The following is a 23,538-nucleotide window of genomic DNA, read 5'->3' as shown; positions in this document are numbered from 1 at the left end:
AAGTCCAGCACTCTGGTGAGGGGACTTTTCAGACTGGAATCGTGCCCCTAGAGATCCAGCGAGATGCCCACAGTTTTAGCGAGATTCGGCATTCGGAAGACTGTGCACCGCACAATGGCTCGAGGTCCCAGGTCATTGGGGTATTGCAGCCCTGCAAGGTCTCAGCACGGCGTGGGGTGGCTCAAAATGCAGGTCTTCTTGAGTCTAGTGGGTCTCGCCATGCTCTGGTTCGGGGTTCGTCATTTTCAGAGTCCTCAGGTTGATTGGAAGGAATGGCTACAGTAGGCTCCGGTTACACAGCAGGCTCTCTGGTCGTTGGATATCGTTTCAGTCGTGAATTCTTCATCTTCATCTTCCTCTTCCTCTTCAGTTTTGGTTCCAGTGTTCGACTACCAGGATCAGACTTTTATGCAGGATCCCAGCCAATAAACAGCTTTGCAACATTTTAAACTTGGGGTTGGGGGGTGTTGGCAATCCTTACAGGACAGCCAGCCTCCCAGTCAGTGCTGGAATCTCGCAGTCAGGCTGGAAGACAAGGGGCTGCAGAGTTTTGGACTCCTCCCCTGCTTCCTGCCTTCACAGACACTCTGGAGCCTGGGCAGCGAGTCCACAGGATTCCTGCTGAAGATGAAAATCACACTAAGGAATTTCACGCCCTGGATGTCAGAAGGAACAAGAAAGGACAAGGGACACTAAAATGGCGAAAGAAAAAAAAACACAATAAATTTGTCCTTGTAACATAAATGTTACATTTAAAATGAGAAAGGGGATATTCAGTATCTCCCCAGCACCAGTTCACAGGCGCCCAAGTTGACTTTTCGTGAGACACACAGGCCTTAGAAACACAATTACTGCCTCCATGCAACCGCACCCCCCCAAGTCCCAATGTGAAGTCTATGGGTTCATAGGAAACAATGCACCAATTTTATCCTAGGGAAGCAAGCAAAAGGGTCTACACGCGGAGCCCTAAAGATAGTTTGACCCAAAGAAGAACCAAAGCGGGGTTAGAGGGCTTGCCCGAGACCGTCCAGCACAAGAGCTGCCCTCAACAAGCCCCAGAATGGAAGATTGCAGAGTTGACTGTTGGCGTCACCAGCAAGAAATGTTAGTTTGGTCCTGGACCGGCTAGCTCAGCACAGGAGCTCCACAGCCAAGGACTAAAGTAACTGTTAGGGGAGTTTTCCTTAAGTCTAGACTTTATAAAATTATCCCTTGGTATACAGGCCCCAACCTCTAGTATAAGTCTGTACTACTTAAGGTTTTGGTAATATGGCAGAGCAGCCAGGCTCAGTTTAGGAGGGAGATGTGAGCTGTACGTAAGTACAATCAACTCAGTAAATACATAAGCCCAAAGAAACTCTTACACACATGTAGTTATAGTAAAATAGATATTTATTTTATGAACACAAGGTAAGGTTATTCGGGTAAGTAAGTACTTTTTAAACTAATCAACACAATAGAAAACCAATGCAATACTTGTAATGATGATTATAACGAATTTCTTTACTTGGCTCAAGCATCAACTAGGAAGCACCTACCTTGTCTTCTGTCCTGTAATTCCACTCCTCCCGGTCTGATGGAAGTAGGGAACTACCTAGAAATCCTTCCACATACCGGTACAATAAAGACCAGTCTGGTGAGACCTACAGGGAAAACTCCAAAGGGGAAGAAAACCCTGAGAAGAGCTGCTAGGGTTCAAGGGCTCCGGAATACAGCTCCCCGGATGTTGTTGGGATGTGGGGTCCCTCAAAGGCGATTGTGTACTTCTCCAGGTCAATGATGACTAGGAATATGCCAAAAAATAAGAAGTGAGAGGTCAGAAATTAGCGACCATATAACACTAAAGGAGAGAGAGAGAGAAATTGAGTTGGAGAAGGCTTACCCAGATTTCTGGAGAGAGGGGAGATCTCTCTGAATGTCGAATATAGAAAGTCCCGCTATGAAAGAGAGGGAGTTGATCGAGGATAAAGGCAAGCGGACTGAAAGAATGGACAAAAATGTTAATTAACGGAGGAAAGGTAGATATCAGGGTTTCCTAGGTATCTATATCTGGGTTCCTTACATTTCGAATGAGACAGTCGTGGATCGTCGCCCGCTAAAGTCCTCCCGAAGAAAGGGCTATGAGAATCAAGGCGTTTCTTGTGGTTGTCTTGGAATAATCGCCTCATAACAATACAGGGAAAATGAGCTCTGCGTGTTAAAGATACAAATATCCTGACCCCGAAAGAATGGAACCCGCCTAAGCCTACCAGGCAGGATCACTGCTAGCAAAGGATTCCGTTCCTCTGTGCTGCTCGCATGTATTTACCCAAGAGCAATGGCGAGTCCCTGAAGCTGAAGACTAAGAGGGAACAGAAAGGTGAACAGTTCAATGCTCGAATAGAAGCACAAGATTGGGTAGAGGCAGGAATGTTAAATCAGACAAGCCCTACAAGTGAAATAGAAAAGGAAGAGCGAACTTACTGAGCGCGGCTGGTCTCGAAAGAGAGTAGCAACGCATTGGACTGCGTTCCGCGTCTCCGGATATACGTTGGACGCGTCGGGAGGCGTGGCCACCGGCACGTTAGCACTGGCCCAAGACACTAGACCGCTGACACCGATGCTCGAGTCCTCCATATTATGGGGAAAAAATGGATGCCGTGCTGCCAATCCGTTGTGTAATGGCTCCAAATTAACAGCGTTTATTACAATACTTCAGTTGAGTAAACCAAAAGTCAAGAATTAATCAGTTCATTAACACAGTTCAAAGTAAGTAAAACCACTTGTTATAGCAACTCGGAAAATGTTCTGTTGTAGGAATAAAAAGGTTAAACCACACCAACCATAGCAGGGCAATACTTTAAAAGACTTTTTTATTACTTTTCAGAGCCCTTAAGGCTTTAGCAGTCCATCCCCGAGTTCTTCAAAGTCAGATTGGGAGGTAAAGCAGGTAAGGCAAAGCAGCAGAAAAGGCAAAGTTACAGGGGATTTTTCAGTTGTAAGTAAAATGCTTTTGTGGGTTCAAAAGGTTCTGGGGACCGTTGGAAAGGCTCCATATGGGCGAACAAACATTGGGCCTGTGCAAACACCGGAATCAGCACTCCAGCAGCAAAGGAGCGACATAATGACTTGAAGTATGTACTACCACGAGTGCCACAGTACCTGAGGAGTTGTAAAGAAGATGCAGCTGGATTCTTTTACGATGCAGCAGCGGTGGAACCGGTGTCCTGTTCCGGTCGTGGTGAAGAAAGGAGGGACTGTGGCAGGTATGCCGCAGCAGTCCGAGAAAGGACGCGCAGCAAAGGATTCTTTATGCTCAAATATTGGTTTGCAGTTTTGGTGCCTTTTTCACAGGCTCCAAGGATGAACCTTCACCACCCAGTTAATCTGTCTCCATTCTTCGGTCCTGCACTCTGGTGAGGGGACTTCGAGGAGAGGGATCTTGTCTCTGGAGGTCCAACTGGAGCTCACTAAAGTTCTGGGAGGATTTGTTCACAGGAAGACTATGCCCTGCAATATGGTCGGAGGTCCCCAGGTATTGACAATTTGCAGCCCAGGAAGGTCTCAGCACATCGGGGGGTGGCTCAAACAGAAGAACCAAAGACGACCAGAACCTTGATCTGAAGACCCTGGTTGTAGTGTCCAGCACATACAAGCGCCCTAGCAAGAAGAAAAAGGAACTGACCAGACAGTCCAGAATGGCAACCTTAAGAGACCTTCCCACTGAAATCGAGGATAAATGCAGTATTGCTCCAGTGAAGAAAAGCCTATCACCCACATCTTCCAACAAGGAGACCAAGGAGAAATCTAGAGTCTCAAAAAGAAAAAAGGGCCTCAAGCCCAAACCCTTCTCAAAGACCAGAGCTGTCATAAAGCTCCAGGTCACCCCAGTGACTCCAGCTGAAGCTGAGCTGGCAGAAGAATAATCGCCTGAAAACCCCCTTAGTGGTGAAACAGTGGTGAAGGAGACTCCACTCCCCTGCATAGAGGAGATTAATCCTAGACATCATCCTGAGCTGCAGATTTACTTGCAGAAGGTGGATCCTCTAGAACAGACTTTAGCAGGGGACAGAGAGAGTGTCCCTCTCTTGAAGGTCTGTGTCAGCAGGCAGCTTCCCAGCTTGAAGGGCAAGAGCCAGGGAAGCATAGACTCTACTGGGAGGATGGTTTCCTCTACAGCAAGCCTATGGAATCTACTCCAGGTGATCTCAGGAGACTGGTGGTACCCCAGGAAGTAAGATTCACATTTCTGCCATTAGCCCATGAGATCCCGCTGGCTGGTCATTTGAGTACAAAAAGGTCCAAAGGGAGGCACTCTCTGTATTTCTGCTGGCCCAAGATGGGCACAGAAGTAGATAAGCATTGCAGGAGCTGCCATTCTTGCCAATTGGCAAAAGTGGAATCAAGAATGTGGCACCCTTAGGCCCTACTTGGGTATTTTAACCAAAGTAGGTTTTCCTAATGAGTCAAACTTTGTCCCACTGCATGTGGAACACCTGTGGGGCCACCTATACATTCTCAACATCCTACCACTCCCAAACCAATGGATTGGTGGAGAGGTTTAACAGAACCACGAAGAGCACAATGGGTGCTTTAGAGGAACCCCTTAGAAGAAAGTGGCAATGCCTTCTTTTTGCTTGCAAAGAGGGGCCTCAAGCTGGGGTGGGTTTTAGACCCTTTGAGCTCATCTATGGCTATCCAGTCAGAGCCCCCCTTCGCCCTGATTAATGAAGGGCTGGAGGGTGATCCAACCACAAAGCCAGTACGAATGACTTGCTGGTTGCTAGGCTTCAGTTCAGACCGAAGATGGCACACATGAGGACTGAAACTTCAGAAACTTGAAGGCTGGTCAAACCCTGCTCAATCATTGGCATGACCAGAAAGCTAACATGGTGGCGTTTACTCCAGAGCAGCTAGCCCTAGTTATGGTCCTAACAAAACCGATTTTTACAAGACAAATGGACAGGACCCTTCAACTTTGTAGCCAAACTTGGAAAGGTCAGTTATCTGGTGGACTTGAGCAACCCCAAGGAGGCCCCTATGGTCTTTCGAACCAACCGCCTGAAGGCTTATGTCCCCAGACCAGAGATGGGAGCTTTGCTTCTAGCTTCTGATCAAGAAGATGATGAGAGAGAGCCTTTCCCTGATCTTCTAACAGGACACCCTTCAGATGGGTCTGTAGAAGGAGTTAAACTCTCCTCTGTCCTGATGCTGCAGCAGGAGGGCACAGCTCTGTTAAGTTAATATGCCTCTCTGTTCTTACTGACACCAGACCTGACCCCTTGGGGTCAGCATGATATTGATACTGGTGAGTGTCCCTGTCAAAGGCAGCAGCTAGAGAATGTCGGACCATGTGAGGAAACGCATCCAGGAAGAAGTCCGCAAAATGCTTGATCTTGGAGTTGGTGAACGGAGTACAACGGTGAACGGTGTGGAGTACAAGTCCATGGGCTAGTTCAGTTGTACTAGTGCCAAAAGCAGGGATCAAAGAATGAAGGTTCTGCATAGACTATAGGGCCTTGAATTAAGTCACCAAGACTGATGCCCATCCATTGCCATGGGAAGATTAACTGGTGGATAAACTTGGATCAGCTAACTCCTCAGTACTTTTGTCTTGACATTTGGTTATTGGCAAATAGCCATGACCGGCCAAGCAAACGAAACAAGGTCTTTTCTACCCCAGAACACTTGTATCAATTTAAGCTCATGCCTTTTGGACTGAAAACGGCACCTGCCCGTTTTCTGAGAAACTTCTGCATGGCATACTTGTATGACATAGCAGTGTTCAGCTCCACTTGGGAAGAAAATCTTCTCCATCTGGAACAAGTGTTGCAAGCTGTCCAACAGGCCAAAATGTCTGGTTGGTCAGAGTAAAGTGGTCTACCGTGGCATGAGGTAGGAGGAGGTGAAATAAAGCCCTTACCCAGCGAAGTACATGCTGTACAAGACTCGGCCACCCCTACTACTCAGAAACAGGTTGAGGACCTTCTTGGGCCTCACATGCTACTACAGGAATGTATAGAGAACTATGGGACCATAGCTTCTCCTTTGAATACCATACCTTCTCCTAAATACACAGAGGGTGACGTGGAATGAAGAATGTGAGGAGGCATTTCAGGGACTGAAAGATGCCCTCTGTAAAGCTCCAGTGTTGAGAGCTCTAGATTACACTTGGGTCTTCTTGGTGCAGACGGATGCATTCAATACAGGTATTGGGGCAGTCTTGTGCCAAATCGATGACCAGGGCAAGTAGCACCCCATCTGCTTTATCAGTAGACAATTAAAAGATAGAGGAACAAGGTGGGCAACAATTGAGCATGAGTGCTTTGCCATTGTGTGGGCATTGAAGAAGTTTAGACCTTCAACCCTTTCAAGAGTTAATGCAGGTGAAAGGGCGGGGGGGATAATCCAAAATTGCTCCAGTCATCCATTATCCTTCAGGGCTTTGACTTCACCATAGAATATCTGTCAGCCAACATAAAAATGCTGATGGTCTCTCCAGAAAGTATGACCAACTGGAACCAGTGATCCATCCAGGACCTGTCCTTTAGTCTGGGGGTTATGATTATTAGGGAGATATTTCATTTTTATGCCAAATCCCCTCTACCTGAGACACCGGGTACTTTTTGCTGGACTTTTGGACATTTTTCTTGTTCTCCTGAATAAGGGAAGCCTTATTCTTCAGTTTAAAGAAAGGGGTGGATGGCTGTCCAATCAGGCCAGCCAGCCCCCCATTGGGAACTGGTTTCTCTCAGGCACACCAGAAGACAAAGGATAGTGGAGTTTCGGAATCCTCCCTTGCTTCCTGTACTTAGACATTCTGGAGCCTTGGCGGGCTACACAAAGGGTTCCTGCCGAATACCGAACTCAAACCAGGATCTCCCCTCCACCCCCCACCCCAAATTGTAGAAGGCCAAAGAAAGGACAAACACCCAAGGAATGGCGATAAAAGAGAAGCCACCATTTTGGGTCCATTATGACCCTTCTGTGCATAACCGCAGCTTTGGAGACAGCCTGCGAGTACAAATGGCACAAGTCAGTAGAACATGCCCACTGTCACCAGCCATAAGTGTATGCCTGTCACTGTAACAGAAATGTTCCAGGAGCAGTGACAAAGGGGAGACACGTTAACCCCTCAGCACTCTACATAGGGTGGGGGAGTGCTGATCTCACAAAAGGAAATGCTAAGAAGGAAAAAAAAGTATCCCCCCTACCCTTGAACAGTAGTTCTTAAGGAAAATTAAAGAATATAAAAAGAAGAGCCCAAACGGCTCCCAGCAACACTGCACTAAAGGTGCTGTGTGCTACAAAAGTGAAACACAGATGACTTAATAAGTATGGGGGAAAGAGACTCCAAAAACTAAGGTGTAAACACAATGAACAGGTTTCCCATGGTCTGAGCAAAAAGAATGAATGGTGGGGGGGGAGGCTCCCCTCGTTCAGGAGAACATGAAAAAAAGTCCAGAAGTCCAGCAAAATGTACTGGAGGGTCTCACAGGTAGAGGGGATTTGGCAGAACATTAACAAGCCTTACAAGTGAGTTTGCAGATCCCCAAAAGAAGATGCTCGCCAAGTAAAACGCCTAAAGCTGTTCTTGTGAATAGCCAGTAGGGTGGCACACTTTGAGCAGCGGCTGGGAGGGTCGCAGTTTAGCAGCCGGGTAGCGCTGACCTGTGTAGACTTGATGTCCAGCTGAACTCAGGCACCCTATGGGGAAGTGCAGGCAGTTGTGGCCCTTTGGCTCTGAGGCACTTGGTTGCGGTTCTGAAGTGCAGCATCACATGTTGCTCCAGGTCTCCACGCTGAAAGGACATTACCGTTATCCAGCTATGCACATACATTATCATGGAAATGTTGCAGCAGATGGGACAGCCTGATGGGACTGCAGGTGGTTGCAGTGGACAGTGGAGGTCAAGCATACAGGTGAGTCTTGCAACTTCAGGAATCACAAAAACTCATCCTGAAGAAAGGATACAATTGTCCCTACTGTATTAATGGAATGGAGCATCACACACGGTTCCATCGGGTCGCTAGAGAGGAAGAGCTTTGTAGTAAGAGTCCCAAGAAATTCTGGCGCAGAGCTTTCATGGGCATCCTCTGGGTCAATCGTGTCTCTTGGATCTTTCGGTATCTACAAAGTTCCTAGTGCAGAATGTCAGCTTTTATAGGTCAGAGGGTAGAAGTTACCCCCAAACTAAAAAATCATACACAGATGCACCGTTCAAACTCTGGGGGTGGGGGTTGCTAACCAGTAGTGGCTACCACACATACGCTTTTGTGGGCATTCTTGTGGATGTGGATTCCAGAGGCATGCCAGACAGCCAACCCCTCCCAAGTAACACTACCTGCTCATTTGTAAGCTCCTGTCTGGAGCCCACAAGAGGGAATTTACCTACATGGTCATTCTTGTGTTGCACTTTAAGGTGGATTTCTAGAATCTGGCCTGTTGGACAGATTTTAATTATAGTGAACAGGGAACTGTGGATTCCCCCCTAAAGCCGTGCCTAGAATCTCGTCCCAGGTGGCCAGGAGATGGCAGCCACTTCCTTATCCCAATCCTGGGGGTGGTGTATCAACTGGGTGGAGTTAAAAAAAAAAGACTTTAACCACAGACTTGGAGGAGGAATTGCCTTATTGTCATTTTGATGCATCTCAAACTCCTACTAAGGATGAAAGGGTAAATCCTGAATGAGTGATTCAAGTTTTAGTGTTGAACCCAAAGAACAAATCTTTTATACCCCCACGTTCTCCACAATATCAAAGGTATACCAACAGGAACGGTAAAAATGCGCCTTATCCTGCCCCTTCTGTCTCTAAAAAAGTTAAACCTTATAATTCCTCTTTTTATAATATCAAGGGATGAAAATCCATCTTTAAACCTTTCAAAGAAGTGGAGAAATGGAATGTATCTAAAGGGGACTGCATGTCCCAGAATCCATCAGGGACTGTGAAGAAGAGGAGGGCTAAAGAGGCATGTAGCAGTCAGTCAGTCAGGCAAGCCTAATAGGTTTTGGCAAGGTCAGACAATTGGTCCTAATGGCCTGTACCTAAAACCAATTAACCTACCTCAGGGGCATAAAAGGCTTCAGCAGATGTGAGCACAGAAGGGACGCTGGAGCAGATTAAAGGCAAATTTCACATGCAGGCTCAGAGTTGGTCCTGTGCTCACAAACCCTGTTTGGCCGTGGCAGCATTGGAAGAGACTGGAAGAAACCGGCAGTCTTTCCAGGTGCGCTTTGTTGCTGTGAATGCAGAGTTGAAGTCATTTGCTCTCCCAAGGCCCGTGTGCAGAAGCAAACCCAGGGAAGTTGGAAAGTGGAAGACTCCCTTAATGAGGCCGGATCAGAGATACCCGTGAAGCAGAGGGGTGTGGATCCTAAGAGTGCCCGTAGCAGTAGCAGGAAAAGAAACCAAACCGGAAATCAGAAGCAGCCCTCAGTCATCGTAATTGTGGAGTCGGGAAAAGGAAGCTCCGGACTCCAGATTAACAGAAATACCTTGCCGGTAACTGTAGACGGCTTTATTCGCACTTGCGCATACATCTAATCAAGAAGAAGTTGTTCACAGAAGTGGGAAGTCTTTCTAATTAGGGAAAGGTAACACACACCTATGTTAACAAGCTGAAGCACCCGCGTGTTGTGAAAGCATCCCTTTCCCCATTATTAGAAATACCTTGTTGCCGAGCAGTTACGTGGCTACTATTAGCAAGGAGAGTGTTGCCGGTAACCTCATTGAAGCCGAAATGACTTGCCCGAAAGGTTACAAGAACAGTTTAAAGAGGCCGTGCAAGCAACCGTCATTCCCGATACCTTTGAGGCTGAAAGCTGACCAAAAGTTGGGAACAAACATCCTCTGAAGTGGCAGTTCAAGACTAAAACGAAGTTGCGGGTGCCTAATTTTGTTTCCATCGAGAAACCCACATCTTGTAACTGATCGAACAATAGAAGCAGAGGTCGTCGAAGTGGCTGAAGCTGAATAAAAGAACAAGCATTACCCAAGCCCATAGAGCTGAGAGTCCTCTAATATTAAGGTGACCATATTACCCAAAGCTATGAGTGGCACAGCAGCTTGGGGTAACCATTGGAGGAAAAGGTGTATATGAAGCTGCGGAAGGGAGCTGGGTGCTTGTTAAAATAAGTTGTTTTCAATCTGCTTGGCTGAGACTGAGTGGAGAAGAAATGGTCAGAAAGCTAGATGCAAATTCTGTGGTAGCTGCAAGACAGAAGAAGAGGCAAAGAGGCTGCATTTTCTTGCCATACGAGAGCGAAGAGTGCCTTGCCACCCTGTACAGGTGGAAGTCTTGTTGCAGTAGCAGCAGTAAAATCGTTTTAACATTAGAAGTATTAGTAGCAGCAGCAGAACTGTGGTTGTCAACATTTCTTGTCAGAGCTGTATCAGTTGGAAGTAGTAAAAGTCACTGTACGCCAAGGGTGCCTGCTCACACAGTAAGAGTAGTAGAACGGAGTTGCTGAAGAGGGAGCAAACCTTAAGTAGAAGCATCCTGACAAACCGTTTATAAAAGACGCTGCAGAATTTGAAAGCAGAGGAGTTGATGTAGACAGAAGTGGTACTTTTGTTCTCCACTTTACCCATTCCTTCCTGGAAGAAAGTCATCCAGGAATCCCCATTGGTGCTGTTATTTTCTCTGTGAAACTGGGAAGGAGAATCTTTTTCATCAAGCAAAGAAGGAACTGTTACCAGTGGATTTTTATTTGTGTGAACTTTGTTTCTTTCGAACTTAAGTTTTTTTTTAAAGACTTTCTTTTCCTTAGAGGAAATGTACTTTGGGACATTCTTGGGGGAGCAATATCTGCCTAAGACCAATAGAAGTCATCCAAGACACTGGTTCTTGGGTAACCTTTTTATTTTGTTGTCATGTTTCTTTGTGAATGCTACAAGGTTTCCTTTCGATCCTAGACTAGCTAGGGAATCCCCTAGTAAAGTAGGTTTAGTTAAGGTTTATTTGATAAGTTTGTTTAAAATACAATGTTGAATTTTGAGTAGACAGTTGTGATCCTCACATTGTTGACCCCTCACAGAACTCCAAAAACCAAACAAGATACGTGGATGCGCAGTTCAGGCTTATTCTTAGGACAGTGAGTGTGGGGTCGGGGGCCCTCAATGAGTACACCCAGTGTGGCACACAATAATTGAATTTAGACAGTTGTGTACAAAAAGTTATTTATTGTAGGGCTTCTGAACACACTGGAAAATTAATCTAACAGGTATTATTATTGCACAACACTGATAAAAATATATACTGTCACTGTAGGCAAAAATATATATACATCCAATAACTTTCTTCAAAAAATAGGGAAGTACTTTTGATGCAGTCAATGATGGAACCAGATCACAAGACCATAACATAACTTAAGAAGCCAAACTTTAAGATCAATGGGGCCTTGTGCCCAAAAGTCACAAGGGCCACAATGTTTCACACCAGTATGACTTCTCTGTAGGCTGATTTCAATAGGCTTGCGTTGATGATGGTTTAAAAGTTCTACAACAATTTTACCAGAGGGTAAGTATTTGTTTTCTTTTCTTCCAGACCCAAGGTTAACCTAGGTGCAGAATACCTGACCCAGGCTTGACGACCAAAAGGTGAATGGAATAAGGAAACAAAGGAACGTGTTCCCAATGTTATCCTATGGAGGACAGGGTGCCCAGGCCCACTGCGTTTACGTACCCTCCCTGACTCAGATTTTCCCAGATGTCGATGTGGATCATCATGGGCTTGATCTTCCGCTGCTGGTTCCGGTGAGAGGTGCAGTTGCGGGTTCGAAGATTCTTCCAGTCGGGTGCAGCTGCAAGATGCAAACTCTGTTAATGAAGAAATGCAAGAATCACTGATGCAGGCCTCTTCAGGACACTTCACAGGTTGGAGAAAGGTGAGTTCTTTTGACGTCTCTACACGCACGTCCTTCCAGTCCCGGTCACAGCGGCTGCTCCAGGACAGATTCCTGTGAAGGTGGAAAGCTGAAATTCTGGTCAAAGGCTACTAGTGCACAAGCTGCCGACCACCGAAGTCCCGGACTCTATTGCGGTACAGCGACGGTTCTGGCAAGGTAGCCCACGAGACAGCTGGTCAGTCCACCGGGCAGTCTACGGACACAGCTGAAGGCTTAGAAGGACAGGATCCTTAAAAGCGTCGACTAGTTAGTGCCACTAGTCCAAGGGACAAAGCACCGCTCTGGGTCTTTGGAGATCGGGCAGAGGCACAGGGCTGGCTAGTGGAAGGAATGCTGGGCCAGTTCAGGAGGAGTCTTCTGATTTTCAGCAGGCTGCTATTCTTCAAGTGATTTTTGGCTCCAGCGATGATCTCCGGAAATGGCTGCAGAGGTCCTCCTGTTATCCGAGCTGGAAGTAATTTCAAGCCTCCCAATGGTAAGGATCTACACCATTCCAACCGTCAGTAGTTGTCCAATCAGGGACAACTATTGGTTTCACATTTGCCCCACACCTAGACTCTCTGGCACGAAGTATGTAGACTAGGACCAGGCAGTCCCATCCCCTTCCTGTGTGTCATACATGTGTATAAAGACAACACTACCCCGTAAAAGCAGCAGCCTTCTGGCAAGTGCATGGACTAATAAGGGATTTCCTGACCTGGCAAGGCAGGAAGAAGGCCAAATAACAATATGACCAAAGAAGCAAGCAGAAATCTCGTGGCACAGTCCTCTTGTGCACTAGTCACGTTTAGTAGCAATATGTGGTAAAACACAATGTGCACACAAAGTAAATGCAAAAACAGTAAACATGTCTCTGCTGCCAAAAGCTTGTCTTTAGGCACATACAAAAGTAATCAAAAATCCCAAGTGTAAAAAGCTAGGGTGATAGAAATGTATCCCCATTGCACTGCACTGTAAGGTGATGTGTGCAAGAGAAGAATTAAAGGGGGAACCCTAGTTTCCCAGTACTGATGGTATGAAGGACTCACCAATTTCCCCATACCATTGAGCAAAAGTGAAGCTGAAGGCTTCACTTCAAAATGTCAGGTCAGAATAAAAACGCAGCAAAAAGAATGTGGGGTCCTATAGAAAACTATGGAGGAAAAGTTGAGAAAATCTGCCTAACTCACTTTAGTGCATTTTACCATTGATAGACACTAAATGGAAGTGCTACAAAGGAACATCCAATACAGGGGCATTCTACACCGACCTGGGCCTTAATTACATGGTGAAAAAACATATTATTTTAAAAAAACATTCTGAATAATGCAGTGTTCACCCCTAAAAGAAAAAACCTTTCCCTCCAACCCATTTGTTATAGAGGTTAACCAAGAAATAATTGTTCCATAAGCAAGGGGGTAAATCCCAATTCCAGGTCACTGACTGGATCCCCAGGAAGGAATTCCTGACCAGAACTCCAGTCACTTATGGGTAGTTGGAGAGATTGGCCGATATGGCCAGTGAATACCTTTGGGGGGGAGGTTGGCACCAAAAGTGGTAAGTACAATTTGGTCACAAACTTTGATTCCCAAAACTACTGTGCCCTCAGGAAGGGTAGGAATCACTGGGATCAACTACTTGTGCCCCGATTTCAGTTGATCCAGGATTTGTAAGTGCAGAAGTCTGTCAGGTTTGATTAGCGGCAGTTCCAATCTCCAATGTCAGAGAAGACATGATTCCAGGGATCCACCAGCTGGATGGGATAGACAATCGTAAAAGATTACCACTTTGACTCCCATGATTAAGCACGACTCCCAGGATTCTTCAGGGATGGTAAATTGGCGAGGTGAGCAGGCTTGAATTTTACAGGCTGTAGAACTCGGGCTCCAGACAGGCTACTGTTCTCAATGTGGAGCAGCTGCTGCTGGTAACTAGGTTTCAGTGCCACAAGGAAGGGGTCTGCCAAATGTCGAGCCTTCAGGTGCCACGGTATCTGGTGCAGTGCTGATGTCCCTTTAGTGAATGGCCAGCCCCCAGGAGGATCCAGAGACTCTTTCGAAGTCCACCGATGGTACACAAGACTGTTATACCCCTGCCCCCTGTCTATGGGAGGAAAACACCCAATGTGTTTTCCCTGGTGGCAAAAGCGGATCCAGAGGTTCCCCAGTATAGTTTTGGCAGTAAAGGCTTCTCGGGAGGCGTTCTTTGGCTCTCTTCTGCATTTTCTTTGTTCTTCTGACTCTTGGATTCATTGTTCAACCTCTTAAATGCTCTAGACCCTTCTATCCAAACAGGCTAGGGGGCTGCCCAGCCCACCCCACCAAAGGAAAGGGTAGGCACTAAATAGGTAGTAGCTGTCCAATCATGGACAACCAGAGGCCCCATGTCTGGCCAGCAGTAGACATCCCTAGCTGGAATGGTGATTGGAACCAGACAGTCACTCTTCCAGTTCATCGGCATCACTGACCAGCAGTCCAAGGCTGGGTCCCATAAAAGTGTATTACCTCCTTTTGGAGTTTATGCATTCAGAGGGTAAAACAATTGCCAAAAAGCAAGATGGCACAAAAGGTACGTCGTATAGCATGAGGAGCAGCCATTTTTAGTATATTATGGTTTTATTGCAGTAAAAAGAATCTGTCCCTGCGCTGTCAACCTTAGAGACTGACCAGTGTACCAAAACATGTCTTTTTGAGGAAGTGGGTAGGGGGATATAAAGACCAAACTCGCCCCAATAGCAGCAACATTAACAAGTCGATGACACACATGCTCATCAAATCAAATGAGAGAAATTTAGAAAGGACACTTTTCCTGAAGACTTATTGATGAAAGATAAGAAGTTGAGACAGCAAGCCATTGTCTGAGAACATGGTGTTTACCCCACCCAGCTTTGAAATATGCCTTACTGACGAGTATAAGAATGTTCTCATGTGACACAATCAGCAGGGATGTTTACCATCCAAGAGAGAAATGAATGCACTTTTGGGTCAATGTCAGTAAATGTCCACGTTTTTGTCTTTTCAGAATAGTTATCAATTGTTTGCAATTGTAATGCATCCATCAATGTCTGCACTATACATTGGTTACAATAAAGTACTGACCCTCCCAGTCTATATTAAAAACATGGTGTCCCCTTACAAACCCACAAGGAGGCTCTGATCATCGACACAAGCACTGGTCAAAACTCTGAGCTTCAAGCTGGTCAACGGCCTACGAAGATCATTCCTGGTCTTTTCAGCCAAAATATGGACCGCCCTGCCCTTAGACCTTAACTCTTTGAGTGAAGCCCCTTCTTATGCTGTGGTCTAGCTAAACTGTCTGTCCCGTTCTTCTATTGTAATCTTGTGTTTGTTTGGCGCCCTATAAATAAAATAAATAATTTTCTTCATTTACTGCTATGGTAAAATAAATTGTGGGAATATCCTCCGAAATATATCTTTGGACTGCTAAAAATTTCTTATTTTACTATTCAATGTACCTTGTGCCAAAGCTTGAATAACGCTAGTTTTTAAAGTTGCAAAGGCTAATGTAATGCGCTTTCCTGAATGTTTATTTAGAAAAATTGAAAAATATAGAGGCTGGAATGGACCAAATAAACCAGGACATGAGAGAAGCAGAGAAAAACTTAACTGAACTCAACAAGTGTTGTGGCCTTTGCATCTGTCCAGGCAAGAGGTTAGTATTCGGTCATGTGACTTTGTAGGCCAATGGAGGCTTTTGCCCAGAAATCCTGTTTTGCAGTTTTTCTGAATGTTTAGTGGTAAAGGTATTGGTCATTAGAAGGAATCGTTTGCAATTGAGTTTCGAAACCTTAATTGTAATACGCTATGTGCTCCAACCAGAAATATCTGAATGTTGAGTAGGTAGCCAGAAAATGTATTTGTATCATAGGTTTACCCTTTAAATGTATTTTTATTTGTGTGGCAATGAAGTACTAAATGAATCAAATATCATTGTTGTGATCAAGTTAAGAAAACCAGTGTCTTATCATACATTTGTTCTTGCAGCACTGTTGAACAGTGGTTTAGCTGCCTTCCCCCTGAATACCTAAGCGTTGCTCATGGATTAACACTGCAATCTCATGCTTGATGTACGGAATCTATGAAAACACACCAAGTGGAAATTGATCTTAAAAAGGGTCTTTGTATAAGATTTTTGTGATTAGGGTTGTAGAAATGTAAAACTAGAACTCAGAACGTCAGCGTGAATAGTTTTTGTAACGAAAGGTAACCGTAGTATGAAAGGTAAACCACATTTTTGAAAGAGAGTTTGGCACTGAGGTTTCCCAGATGTTTTTCTGGAAATGGTAATACTCCAGATAATTTGAATTGGATTTACAGTGTGTGGTGGTGTGCATGAACAACTGAGATATTAACAATGTGCTGTCACTAATATTTTAAATCTGCTGAGTTTTCATTCTTCTCTTACTGTTCTCTTTTCTCTTTCCCACTTCCTTTGCTTACTAAAAACGAAGATCTAACAGTGGAGGCTGCTCTCTCTGTTCAGCGTTGGCTACAAGTGTTGTGTCAAGTAGACTCTTGTAACACAACCTGTTAGTCAGCTGCTCTGAAGGTGATGCTTCATTGTTGCATGTTTGTATACATGTGCTGTCTGCATGCAGATCAGTCTACCGTGGTGTCTGTTTTAGGTTGTATACATCATTATGTGGCTTCCTATATATATTTTTGTTTTGTTATTCTATAATATATCTTTACACTAGTGAATAAAATGTTTGCAGTGGCTAGGAATTCCTTGTTAACATTTTCTACATCTGATATGAAGTATCCGATATGGTGGTATATATAAAATCATAAAACTAATCTGTTACAGGCACTACTTTCCAAATTTCAAAATGAATTAAAACAATGTAATGTTTAGCTATCAAAATGAATATGTTGTGTGCATAGCATATATGACTAACTTAATAGGCATGAAACTCTGGGATTTTTGTCTTTTTTTTTGTTTTTATTACGTTAATGATGCATATCCTGAAAGTATGCCCAAAAGTGTCTTCTGTATGTCCTGAAAGCTTGATAATTCAAAGCGAAGTCCTGGCCCCTACAATATGCAAAGAATACAAACCGCTTGGGGCATGATGAATCTCCAGGGATTTCAACATTAGACCCAAGAGGGTCTTTTCTGTTGAAGGGGTATAGTACTCTTTAAGGCAGATTATAGGGGTGGCAAATCTTTCTCCACAGTTCCAGCATCTTTGTCCAGCTCTACACTGAGTGTAGGTGAGAAACAGAAAAGTATTGTTGGCTTTTATAGCCTTTAGCTGTAGAATATTTGTTCTGTGATATTTGTGCAGTGTCTAACTGACATTTCCATGCCACAAAGTGCTTTAGATCATCTGGGATTTTGGCAGACTATAGTCTGAACATGTTCTGGTAAAACAGTGCATTGCATCACAGAAGAAACCTATTACGTGGTTAACTTGTGCATTACAGTTGCCTGAAAATGACAGTTTATTTGGCAGAGAGTGCTAGTAAGCTAATGCTATAGTTGGCCGTTTTTGTGTCAGGTTCTGCATGTTCTGCTTAATCAATAAATGACTGCTGGCATGAGAACCACATTTAAGCATAGCATTATAATAGCTAATATGGGGACACTGCGGTAAAAGATGGAGCAAGCAGCATTTGAAGATCCTGTCATCTACCTGTGGTGCAACTGATTGCAGTTGTGGGCTCTGCAGGTACATGTTAAAGTGTACATTATGTTGCATGCATATTGGGCAGAGCACAGTTTTGCCATTACAGTTGCAGGAACATTATTTGTCAAACCTAGATGAAATCTAAACCGGTTCATTCCATGCAGGCATATTTGGCAGACTAGTCTGTTCTTACAGTTGCAAGACAATGCTAGTTGTTTTGAAAGAGATGACTAGCGCTGTCCCATTATCTTTAGCAGTTTTTATGTGCTGGGTGCTTTGTTTTGCTATGTCAGTGAAAATATAAAGTGTAGATATGCAACTGCTAACATTGCTTCTTGAGAGCTCCACCTTTGGCCTCAGATCTACTACATGGCTCTTCTTTGTAAAGGCCTTTGCTCCCGTTTGGTAGTAAAAAAAAAAAGGTTTTTAATTGAAAATAAATGTTGATGTGAATCCTGTAATTTAGTGGACTGTGTAGACCTAAGTAGACCTATGTTTAAGGTGTGGTAATAGTTCTCAGTTTTGGCTTTGTGGTACAATATGGGTTCGGGGTGGGGGGGCCTGACAATAGTTAACAGGTTAATTTATTTTGTTGACTGGCACCCACTGCTAATCTGAAGGTAATGGTTTGAATGGTTGAATGGTTTGAATGTACAAGTGTTTTAGGGATTCTATTATGTTTTTTTGTGGACAAGGAGAGGTGTTGCCAGGTATTCGGGATTGAGGTGAATAGGATGTATGTTTCATTGTAGTTGTTGGCTTTGCAGGCACCACGGATGTGGGTGGGGTGGGGATCGCTTGTGTTGGTTTCTACTTGTAGATAGAGTTGAGATAAAGGGCTGTAGGCACTGTTCGAGTCGATCAGCAAGTTTGCTGTGCTCAATGGAATTATGCGACTTACTTTGGTGTTCCTTGAGAAACTTGCAAGAACTCCTCAATCTGGTTCATAACATCTGCTACCCCGGAGGCATGAAATCTTCTAGCAAAGGGGCAGTCAAAGTAATACCATGTGTGTTAGGCAAGATTGTATGTAGTAACCCTGTGGGAGACCACACCAGCCTTGTCCTCTTGGCAGTAGGGAACCCAACCTTTGGTATAGGCCTGTACTACACAAGTTGGTAGAGTGACTGAGCAGCCAGGCTTATCTCAAGAGGGGTAAATGTTAGCTGTGGAGGTGCAACATAGAGATTCACAGTGACAGGTATTCAAATAACACTTATGCTCAAGGTTCCTTGTTAAAATAATGATTTATTAACTTAACAGTCAGTTTTAAAATGAGCCTTCTTTAGAAAGGGCAATATGCAGCAATAAAATACACCCAAATAACACAAGAAAGACTTTGGGGAAAATTACATGCCCAAAGATTCGTCCCCCATAGAACGGCTTGCGACAGCTTCAAAACTAGAGAATCTCATGGCCTCCATGTTACACCTCTGGGCTGAAACACACCACCCTTCAAACAACCTTGACATTTACAAACACTTATGCCATTAGATATTGCATACAAATATAATACTTCATTAGATCATCAATTCATGAACATATTCATACAAACTTAAAACTAAGTGCTTGGCACTTATCTGTTAAAATCAAACAATTTATTTCTCTTTCTTGAAAAAGTGCAATTAAGTCTATACACCTAGACTCTACCTTCTAAAATATGAATGTAAAAAACTATACCGCAACCTGTTATGCTTTAATACTGGTTGCCTAAGTAATATATAAGACAGTATGGTGATAAGCACTTCTATCTAGTACATAAAACAGTCCCCATTTTATCGGATACTCTCTTCCTACACCCTGTGCCCCCATAATCACATTAATTCTCATGTGTACTGACATGCGGTTCTTATCAACTTAATGACTCATTGATTAATGTTGGCTACTTATACAACATATTGGAACACCCGACATGTTTTGTTCTTTATCAGCAATTAACAGTGTACAAGAACTTCTTCAGGGGCAAAAACAAGCAATTTATCAAAAAAACACAAGTCTTGATACATTTAACACCATCTAAATATTCTTGCTTCTGCGTGGTGTACTTCACATGCCCTAAGGGGGAACAACATAGAGAAACAGCCATTAGTTAGGCTGTTCACTTTATCAAAAGCCCAAATTAAAGCAGGAGCAGAAAGTATCGTACTAAAGGCTTACCGTATTGGCATTCACAATTAATGCTTTTAAACGGATGGGTAGACTTGTCTTCACTGTAGACAAAAAAGATCTGAAAACACAAACAAGCCGATTGATGGCAACCACACCCATCGAATCACATTCCAAAAAAGCACAGAAAAGTGCCCTCTTGGCCTCTACTGGCTAACTGGCATCATCAATTACTGCGTATTAGCATGCCGCTAGAAGCAACACTACTGAATAACCTTACAACTACATTTCTCTCGCAAAATATGCGACAACAACAACCCATACTCCTCTACTTTCAAAAAACTGCAAACTGTAACAAAGCTATTAGACTTTCAGCTATTATCACTCGGTGTTGCCAAAAATCTTTACTGTTTTTGCTAAACACTAGCACAGTCATGGTGCCTTAGCTCAAAAATACCAATCTTATGGTAGCAGTCACTCGACTGACAGTATCCATAATGGCGCAGCTTACCCTTTCTTAAGCCGCACACGTCCACCTGCATTCGGTCCTAGTGGGACAGTCTTTTCTGGTGCAGGTGTGCATTCCCTTGGCGTTCGCGCACTGTGAGTGTCCTGCCGAAATGGGTTTCCGTAGGCGCTGGCGTCTTACTCAAACTTCTAACCTATGTAAAAAGAGCCAGATATTAAAGAAGGCTCCATTTGGAGATGTGGTAAAGTTACTTCTCTCGTGTCCACCTGGCGGGAAAAAAGGCGTTGGGAACACGAGAAGTTTAAAACTGCGGGTCAAGCGAGTCAACACAGAGCTCGGAAACGAACTTCCCACTTACTCGGACGGAGTGTGGAATGACGTAAGCCTCCTGCCGACCCGAATCACGTTCCTGGTCACCTGATCGTCCGGCGTAACGTGTGCACTGCATTTATAGCTGTGGACCGTAATATGCAGCTGTACCTAATTCCAGGCATTTACTACGTGCAATAGCTAAACTCGGACCACTCAGTCCCTAATGGCAACCGTGTGTAATGCAGATCAGCTGCATACCAACCCAGTACGCGCATACTTAAGACACCAGTCTTGGCTGGCGGCTGCATTCAAGTGGGAAAACAATTGAACGCCCGTGTTGCTTGCACAACATGCGGTTTTAACAAAAACCGTGTTATACTCTTTGCCATTCAATACCAGAATGAAAAATAACCTTCGGATTTCATACCGCATTATTCCAGTCGATTACCTCATTTAGCCCTGTCACTGTTGTGTTACATCGAAAAATGAGCCATGATTCTTTTGTTTACAGTCTTTTGATTACAGTTTCGCCATCTAGAGATGGGACCACGTGTAGAAGCACGCTCCATCTAAAGCCGTTCTCTTCATGGTCCATCATTACAAAATGTTTAACCATTGGGGCTGTGGACACCTTATTTTTTATGCAGCTTTTGTGTTCCGAAATTCTCACTTTAATTTTTCGTTTGGTCATCCCTATATGCAGTTTCTTACAGGGTAACCAAATTCCATATACTACATTACTAGTATTACAATTGGTAAACTTCATTTGTGACCACGGTTTACTCAAATAAAATACACTCCTTCAGTTTCAGTTAAGCAAGTAGATACCCTTTTGGGATCACACGCACACGCACACAAACACACACACACATACACATATATCCATATACACACATATATATATACACATATATATACACACATATACATACATATACACACACATATAGGTCTCCCCCCCCCCCCCTCGAGGTGACTTCAATTGCTAGGACACTGTGGACATTAATATACACTTATATGCAATACTGAGATTGTGGAAAAAGGTTAGGGAAGGAAACAAAGGTTAACAAGCTGTCTGAACAGGTAAGTAAGTACTTTACAATCCCCCAATGAAACATAGGTTAGCCCTTTCCCAGCTATATAAGTAATTTATGTATGACTTTTTGAGGGACAGATAAACACAGTCAGCGGGTAAGAAGAGTCTGCAGGGAAACAGGACAGCTAATGTCAATTGAACAAATTCTAGGGGAATTGAGGCACAATGTTATATAGAGAGTTGGTAAAAAAGAATCACAGTTGGGCCACAAGCTGGGAGGCTTGTGAAAAGCAAAGATGCAAGCAACTCATCAAAATGGCAGCAAATGCAAGTCTCCAGTGAGAGCACGCAAGCTACACACAAGAGGTATTTTCCCCTATTTAGACAGTACCTTAGTTCTGAAGAAAAGGGTCCAGCTGGCTTCTGTTCCTGTTGTTGTCCTGCAGATCTTGTGTTCCTGGCCCTCAGTCGTGGGGACAAGAGGGAGGACGTCTGGGGACTCCTGCACTACGGTTTGTAGGTTGTCGGCAGAAATGGGCTCACTCCAGATCAGTGGCACTTTGCGGTTTCAGCTACTGGTCAATATCACCACCGCGGTTCTTGGACACCTTGTGGGCTCCCCTTGCTTCTGGGGTCCAGCAATCTGTTGAGGTGGCTCAGGCTTGGGTCGTCCTGCTTCAAGGAAGTCCTTAGGATCTTCCTGGAGCTGGGGTCCGGCTTAAAGCCTATGCACTCGTTTCTGGTGTGCCTGTCCCCTGGTAATCGGTTCCAGCAGCAGCAAAGTATAGCCAGCAGGGAGAGGGGTTCCAGTCAAGCTCGTCTTGGGTCATTTGGTCCCACCAACTCAAAGAAATAAGTCATCCATTCCGGGCTCTTCTAGTCGATACGAAAATTGGAGCTTCAGCACTGCAGCAGGGCTTCAACTGGCAAACTAAGGGTCCAGGAGTGTTCAGCAAGCTTCTCTTCCAGTTTCTTCGTCGGACAAAACGAACAAAGGGACCAAACCTGGTTTGGCACGCAGAGTAAAACCTAAGAAGGAGCTCACAAGAAAAAAATGGCAAAAAAAGACGACCGGGACCATTTTGACTAAATGGCCACCCACGGGTGCAATACTGCAGCTGTGGAGTCAGCCTGCGGTAAAAACGCACAGTGCTAAGAAAATTAAACCACTGCCACCAGCCATTAATTGTAGTGAGGGTAACATAAATGTGTTACATGAGAAAGTGGACAAAGGGGATACTAAGTAACAACCCCTCCTCCCAGCTCACCACATAGGATGGTGTGTGCTGGGTCTACAAAGAGAAAAGGGCAAGTAAAGTCAATTTTCACTTAAGAGAAATCCAAAGGACTACTCTGACACTGCGCAGAGGGTACTGTGTGTCACAATGTAAAGATGATTTTATTTTATTTATAAAGCGCAAAAAAACCAGGCCCAGGGGCAACCGGGCGCATACTCTTAAACATGTTACAAAAAGCAGTAGTTACAGAAGTTACAAAAATATACAGCATATATACATGTACATACTCTTAAACATGTTACAAAAAGCAGTAGTTAGTGAGTTACAAAAATATACAGTATATATACATGTAACGAAGGGTACCATTAACACCGTATAATACAGGGACAGAGCAGAGAGAACATTTATATTCAGTCCTGTACCCCACATGGAGTCTGGACTGTGTCAAGGTCTCATGAGTCTTGGGAGAGCAGCCATGTTTTAGCATTGTTCTTGAAGGAGTGGAATGATGGTTCAATTCTGATAGGTGTGGGCAAGGTGTTCCAGAGTTTGGAGGCCAGGACGGGGAAGCTCACCCCACCAGCTTTTTGGAATTTGCATCTAGGCACGATGAGGCTGTGAGTTTGGGCTGCTCTGGTAGGTCGAGTGGAGGTGTGGCGTGAGAAGCGAGCGGACCGGTAAGGTGGGGCGTTGTTGCTCAGACATTTGTGAGTCAATGCTAGGGTTTTCAGGGCAATTCTCTGTCTTACCGGGAGCCAGCGTAAGTCACATCTGACGGAGGAGATATGAGAGAGTCTCGGGATGTTTAAGGCTGCCCTTAAGGCATTATTTTGTACAGTTTGCTATTTATTAAGGTTAGA

General features: G+C 44.4%; 1 protein-coding gene across 2 annotated transcripts in view; it reads left to right on the top strand.

Moving 5' to 3' along the window:
- Positions 1 to 23,538, top strand: part of LOC138527536 (synaptosomal-associated protein 23-like) — a 358,067-nt gene that overhangs the window by 159,116 nt on the left and 175,413 nt on the right. For both annotated transcript variants that reach the window (XM_069638783.1, XM_069638784.1), the window contains exon 5: positions 15,422 to 15,539. In XM_069638783.1, coding sequence (XP_069494884.1) covers positions 15,422 to 15,539 — 118 coding nt within the window. The remainder of the gene's footprint in view (positions 1 to 15,421; positions 15,540 to 23,538) is intronic.

The sequence above is a fragment of the Ambystoma mexicanum genome, chromosome 14, assembly GCF_040938575.1.
Source record: "Ambystoma mexicanum isolate Mex_15411 chromosome 14, UKY_AmexF1_1, whole genome shotgun sequence".
In the NCBI taxonomy this organism is placed as follows: Eukaryota; Metazoa; Chordata; class Amphibia; order Caudata; family Ambystomatidae; genus Ambystoma; species Ambystoma mexicanum.
Note: the sequence above shows the minus strand (reverse complement) of the source record. Positions and strands in the feature narration are given on the sequence as shown.